Genomic DNA, 7520 nt, shown 5'->3' with positions numbered 1-7520 from the left:
TATATATTATATATATACATACATATATATTACATATATGTAAGCATACATACATACATATATATGTATATATTTATATATATAGACTGTATATATATATACACACACACACACACACACACATATATATATATATATATATATATGATATACAAATAATCAAATGTCAATAAATTGAAATACCGTTATATAGTGTATGACCTAACTTGTGGTAAACTTTAGTAAAGTTGTGTATATCCGAATATACCAAATGCCATGCAATTTTCATTCCATTATTGTTTACAACAGCGACTAATGTTCAACATTTTACAAAATAGTAAACAAATTCTAGTGTGTTAAACATGTGGTCGTTGACAGCCTCAAATCAAAATAAACATTCAGGATAAAGCACATAAACAACATTGACAGGTCCAGAAATGCTGAGTTTCAAGGGCAGATGACTAATTTAGCACTCCATTTAAAAAATGAAATCAACCTACCGAAAGAAGTTGTACAGCTTGCTACATTTTTCCCCAATAGCCTGTAATTCATGTGATTTGTTTCATACTCTGCATTTTAAGAGCTGCCTGACCTGAATTCACCGAACACCTGATGTCTTTCCAGACCCTGATGCCTCCCAGTGTATCTCTCAGAAAATCTAGGAACAACTCGGCTGTTCTCGTTGTCGGTTAACCTTTGACACACGCTTCCATTTACTGATTAACGTTAATAATGCAATGTCTTAAACAGTTTAAAAAGTCATGTTGAGGTGCTTTTAGCGATGTACTGGACAAAACAATTACGCTACAATTGTTCATTAATAAGTAAAAAGACAAGGGCAGTCACGGCATGTTCTTGTCGTCAATGCTGATCAATTATTAAGGCATTATGGCAAGTGACAAGGGCAGTCGCGGCATTTGCTGTGGTTAAATTCAAACACTGCGATTTGAGGAAGTACCACCCAAGAGATAATACTAAAATCGCTAAAATACAAGTATATTTGTAGCTTGCTACTGCTTACAGCTCACGTAGCATTATTCCGATGCTAATCGACCATGGGACCATTATTTTAACTTAAAACTAGCTATTCTGTATTGTTATTAAAGGTTATGCACATTTGCAAGTAGCAATGATTTTAACAGCCGGTGAGGTTCATGGCTGGTGAGGCACTATCTTCATCACAGTCAGATTTACAAACATGTGAACCCTAAAGAGTATCTTATTCACCATTTGATTGGCAGCAAATAACGGGTTATGTTTAAAAGCTCATACCAGCATTCTTTACACATATAAACTGTAGCACACAAAAAAGCACATTTAATTAAAAAAAACGTTATTATGGTCTTACCTTTACATATAAATGAAGTCAATGCGCTGCTCCTTCTGAACAATAACATCGATAACTTGTTTGTAGTCTTCCTTATCTTTCTTCAGTTTTAAAAGTCTCTGTGTCTTGATGGAGATCACTGTCTGAAGCAAACCCCTTTTAGCTCCGACGTTGGTCTTCCTTTAATTTTTACCTCCTGCTTCGATTGAAAGTCCAGTTTAGAAAACTGTTTTATTTTAGATACGTATGTAATCATCCGTGTTAAAAGTCCAGGGGAGAGGAAAAAATAAACACACGCTGCTCACGCTTGCTGCTTGTTGTCACTTCTTCTGCAGCCGAGTTGTCGCAAGAATGATCCCTGGGATCACTAGCGCCCTCTATCACCATGAGGCAGGAGAACAGGTGCCTCACACAGTGCGTCTTCGCAGCCCTTTTATGATTGCCCAGCACAAGAAATACGTTACACACATACAGTTGTTAACAAAAACACTGTACATTATATACGTACCTCAGCTAACTAAACTATGGAAATGTATAATATAATTCATATAGCAATAGGGTCTCACTGCCCAGCAGCCAGCAGTTAGCCGAGTCATTGCGCAATCCATGGTGAGGCTCAACTGGCTGCTGACTCACCGCAAGTCTCTTCTCAGTATTCGAACAGCAAATGAGAAAATTCAGCGATTTCGAATAAAAATAATCAAAAACTGGTGAAGTTAAATGGAAAATAACTTTATAAAGTATAATCACTGGATAGATACAACAATTTAATTAATATTTTTTCTTTTTACATTTTGCCTCCCCTGACTGCACGTCACTGTTAACAGCACATGTAGCGTCAAAATTTTAAAAAAGCATTGTTAACATTTCCAAAAGGCTTCATTATCCCAGACGGGGCCATTTGTTTATTTTGGTTCTTGTATCCCTGCACAAACACTCAGGAGTCAGACTGTAAAATAGTTCTATATTGGGTTTTTTTTACACTTTTTTTACTGTTGAGTAACATTTCAAATATGTTTTTATGTTCATTTTATTAGTTTGCCTTGTTATTCACTCAATATATGTACACATCTTAAACTATTTTCTTGTTTCTTGAGGTTTTTTTTTTTTTGGACAAATGGTTTAAAACTGTCAGGTTAAAAAAATCTATTCGATTAAACAATTACGTTACAATTGTCCATTAACAAGTAAAAAGTCAAGGGCAATCACGGCTAAATTCGAACCCTGTGATTTGAGGAAGTACCACCCAAGAGATTATACTAAAATCGTTAAAATACGAGCATATTTGCAGTTTGCTACTGCTTACAGCTCACGTAGCATTATTCCGATGCTAATCGGCCATGGGACCATTATTTTAACTTGAAACTAGCTATTCTGTATTGTTATTAAAGATTATGCACATTTGCAAGTAGCAATGGTGTTAACAGCACATGTAGCGTCATCATTTAAAAATAGCATTGTTCACATTTCCAAAAGGCTTCATTATCCCAGACGTGGCAGTTTTTTATTTTGGTTCTTGCATCCCTGCACAAACACTCAGGAGTCAGACTCTAAAATAGTTATATTTTGGGGATTTTTACACCTTTTTTTTACTGTTGAGTAACATTTCAAATATTTATTGTATTAGTTTGCCTTGTTATTCACTCAATAAATGTAAAAATCTTAAACCATTCTCTTGGGGTTTTTTTTGGAGAGACAAATGGTTTTCCACTGGCAGGTTAAAAAAAACATGGTTATCAATCAAAGTTGGATTATATGAAAAAATTAATCGACCAGCCCTACTTAGAAGTTACTTCTTTTAGGTTTTTCCGACTGTCATAAACCAACTGGACTTATATTTGATGTTCTTTCCTTCTCAAGAGCCCCAACACAATCATGATCTGCATGGTAATCCTGCTCAACATCGGCTTGGCTATTCTTTTTGTGCACATTTTGTCATGAGACCTGTGTCACCGCCTCAGGTATGTTTTTTAAAGTCTCTATCCAACATGACATTTAACATAGAAAGGCCAAAAATTGGTTTTCTAGCTGCAGGTCACCATCAGAATTGGAATGAGTTGGTTTGCCTCCACCACCGTTTGGACTAAAACTCCAACAGAAGCCTGGGTGTGTTCGGAAGCCTTGTGCTGACACAAAGCAGTTCTTCTCAACGTCTCTAACAATGTGACGGTCAGTCAAGCTGCTGTCTCCAGACAACTGAAAAGCTGAAGGACACCGATTAGCTGAAATGGCTCAGTATGAAGTTGCTGTACTAAAGTGGGGGAGGGCAAGATGGTTTCGTGTCTTGGTGCTTCTACTGGAGAAGCACTGGATGCTAGGAAGAAGTCTATATACAACTTGGAATGTCAGTGTGTCAACATTTTTGCACAAAACCTTTCAATAAATCATTCAGTACTACCAAAGCTTGCCCTCACAACACCAGATCTGCCGGTTTAACTTATCACAGTATATGTTGTATTTGAAACTGACATAATTATTTTGTTAGAACGTTCCTGTCACTGTGCTAAGCCCCCAACATGTTCTCATTCTCAAATTTTCCAATACAGCAGCTCAACCTGGTGCTCTTCAATTTGAATTGGAGTGTCATCGTGCATATTGTCTTGGACAACACACAAACAAAAACAGCCTTTAAAGAAGATGAGGATTTTTAAATAACGTTGAATAAATCCCACATCTATCTAAGAGCTGAATTAAGTCCAGTCTCTGTTCTAGAGAGTAACAGGTTGACACATTGTTCTGCCGTATTTGATGCCTGGGAATGAGATTGTGCTTCATATGCTGCAAAGACAAATGCAATATTTACTTGAAATGATTGTTTCAGTGATTAGCAATGTAAAAAATATGTTGATTAGCTAGTAGTTGGAGATGCAAAATTTCTATAGCTGTCTGACAAAAATGATCTCCTGAAATGAGACCTAACAGAATAGAAACAATTTTTGGTTGCATTTAAGCTTTTGCATCCTAGAAACATATCTGCATTTGGCAGTGGTATTAAACACTGTGAAGTGTGATGTTTTCACTGCGCATTTGTTGTCATTCTGCCGCATCGGAGTTGATCAACCAATAAGGGAAAACAAATAGGAAGCTTATCAGTGTTTGTGCTGATTCTGTTCTGTATGTGCCTGAGGTGTGATGTTTTAAGAGGTTTTGATTAAAGTAAGTTTAGTGGGAGACCAGAAAGAAGAAAATGGATACAATGAGTTTACCGAGAACAATCACTGCATCTTGTTTGCCTGCGAGCGTGTAAGTATTCAATGTTTCTTACATGGACAAAAAAGAAAAATCTGTTCCGCTGTTCTAAATCCAGTAGTGCCTGATGTGTTTTGAAGCCAAATGAGTTCATATTTTGTAAGCATGAGAACACTTTGTATTTATGTGCCAGATTTAAACATAATACTACTTGAACATTTGGCATACATTTGTAGAAGATGATACCTTACCTATTTCCCAAAGAACTCAGATTACCTCATATGTGTGAGCTGTAGAATATTTATCTCAACTCCATGTCTTACATTAAAGGGGAACTGCACTTGTTGGGGATTTTTTTTCCATCATCCGCAATCCATATCTGTGACAAGAACACAGGTCTTGCACTTTTCTGTGCAATATAAATGGTAATAAATTGTTAGCACGAGGTGGCTAACAATGCAGGTGATGGAGACTCACCTATCCCACCTATAAAGCCCTCAAAAAAAATATACTATTTAATTTCATACTGTATACATGCTGTGAGTATGTGTGTACGTATTAGCAGGCACATTATTGACAACATGTAATAAATATTTTAGTAGTACGGAAACGTATTTATTAGGCACATTGATTTCACTGAGTGCATGGCAATTTCACACTACTTCTGTCAACATCAGAGTAAATTGTGTGTTCGCTATACATTGCAGACATACAGAGAGCCACTAAAGACTACTTTGGGAAAAATAATCCAGCTATAGTGAGTGAAACACTAAAAGGTGATCACAGATTGAGCGACTGGGACTCCGCAAAGAAAGTCAGCAGTCATCAGAGCTTCCATAATCATGCACACTGTCGCTTTGTAGTTATGTGTGCCATTTCCATGAAAACTACTAAACATACAATTGAAGCGCAATGTTTACATTTTTACAAGTACAACCCATTTACCATTTACCATTTTATGTCATAGTGCCCTACAAAGATGATGAGGATGTGAGTATGCTCTACCTGCTGGCTTTGAAGAACAAAAAATAAAAAGATGGTGGTATGTACGGTGATTAAATGCCACAAGAGACGGCTGTCGCTACGGGATGTGCCGAGCAAAGTGTTGTAGCCCGTTATAGGCTGTCACACAAATTGTCTCAGAGGTGAGTCACGGAAGACATTTTTATTCGTTCATCGGCATGATTTAGATTTTATGGTATGATGTGGTGGAAATGTGTGGAGTGCCATCTCCGGGTTGGGGAGGAGACCCTGCCCCAAGTGGAGGAGTTAAAAATGCAGACAAGTGTCACAGTAATGTGGGTCAATGCTGGTACTGTTGTTTTTTGTGTTCTGCAGTGCGCAGAGCACACAACACACAGTCGTAAAAATACTTGCCCTCTTTCTTTATCCTCTACTTGCAATAATCAAGTTCAGAAAAAATGCTGACTGTAATTGCACAAAATCCATGAAATTGCCACAAATGCCTCAAGACTGAAACCGATTAGAATGAAGGCCATGTTTACTTCTGTAAACATTGCAACATGTGTGACATCACAACGTCATCTGCATGGAGGTCAGATTGTGTTCACATTGGACATCACATTTTTTCTGTAATGCAAACGACTACAGAAAAAGATTGGATTCGACCCAAAAAATCTGAATTGGACATCCAACACTGCAGTGTGAAAGTAGCCTAAGTTGAGGACCAATATCCACTGCTTTAGTTGGTCTGATTAAAGTTAAAGTTAAAGTACCAATGATTGTCTCACACACACTAGGTGTGGTGAAATGTGTCCTCTACATTCGACCCATCCCCTTGTTCAACACCTGGGAGGTGAGGGGAGCAGTGTGCAGCAGCGGTGACCACGCTCGGGAATCATTTTGGTGATTTAACCCCCCATTCCAACACTTGATGCTGAGTGCCAAGCAGGGAGGTAATGGGTCACATTTTTATAGTCTTTGGTATGACTCGGCTGGGGTTTGAACCTACGATCTATCGATCTCAGGGCGGACACTCTAACCACAAGGCCACTGAGCAGGCATTTTGGTAGCTTGTGGAATATCAAAGCTGACCAACTTCTCCACAATCTTCCTCATGCAGCCCATGATTTATGACCTAGCATAAACTTTTCCAAACTCAAAGGCGATAAGATAACCTCTCACTACTCGCCCGGGGAGATGTGAGCAAGGCGCTATGTCACTACGCCATAAAAGTAGTTCCCCTTTGCTAGTACCTACAGTAACAATGTAGCTATATATTGGTTAATATGCAGGTCAACATGTGTAAATTGTAAATTGTTGGCGCTCTTTTAAAATGTTTTAGAGGGTTTTACAGGCAGAATAAGTGAATCTTACTTGCATTGTTAGCCGCCTTGTGCTAGAAGTTTTTCACTACTTAAAAGGTTTGGAAAAAGGAAAGACGTGAGTTCATGTCTCACATAAGGATGGGTACAATCCCCACCTCCCAAAAGTGCAGTTTTCCTATAAGAGTGTTTAGCATATCTAATCATTTACCCAGCCATATATGGGGTGTCAATAATTTGTTTGCTGTACATTCATAAATTCCAAAACTGGTTCAAACAAAACTGCCCCATGATCTTTCAATTGGAATATTTTATTTTGTAGCCTGTCAAGATAGTTTTTAGGACAGACAGCCAACAGAAGAACTTAATGGTGAATGACACCAATCAAGTGTTAGTTGTATGTAAAAAACCATGGTAATTTAATATTGATCTGCCTGTTGCTAAGCAGCACTGTTTAATTTAAAGACATGCATCTTGTGTCATCAAATCTGGCAACATGAAAAAAATGTAATTAAAATGTTACACTACCGAGTGTCTTTCTCTGTGCATTATCACATATTTACCTCAAAGTTCAACTTTAACCTTACAAATTGCCTAAAAGGAAAGTCAATCTAGTGACGACACAAGTATTTTTAAACACCACCTGTCTGTGTCTACAAGCAGCATGCAGAAGCTCCCTTGGGCCACTGAATACTATACCGAAGTTTAAACTGGATGACTTAAACTTTGTCTCTTTTGCA

General features: G+C 37.7%; 1 protein-coding gene across 2 annotated transcripts in view; it reads left to right on the top strand.

The window, feature by feature from the left end:
• The window catches only part of jph2 (junctophilin 2), a 36014-nt gene extending 28705 nt beyond the window's left edge, over positions 1–7309 (top strand). The window contains exons 5-6 of one of the 2 annotated variants that reach the window (XM_061904128.1): positions 3167–3267; positions 3341–7309. In XM_061904128.1, coding sequence (XP_061760112.1) covers positions 3167–3247 — 81 coding nt within the window. In that variant the 3' untranslated portion in view covers positions 3248–3267; positions 3341–7309. Of the gene's footprint in view, positions 1–3166; positions 3268–3334 lie in introns of both variants that reach the window. The other variant, XM_061904127.1, reaches the window with a different exon arrangement.
• The last annotated feature ends 211 nt before the right edge of the window (positions 7310–7520 follow it).

The sequence above is a fragment of the Nerophis ophidion genome, linkage group LG06 (assembly GCF_033978795.1).
Source record: "Nerophis ophidion isolate RoL-2023_Sa linkage group LG06, RoL_Noph_v1.0, whole genome shotgun sequence".
Lineage (NCBI taxonomy): Eukaryota > Metazoa > Chordata > Actinopteri > Syngnathiformes > Syngnathidae > Nerophis > Nerophis ophidion.
This window is presented reverse-complemented; position numbering and strand designations above follow the sequence as displayed.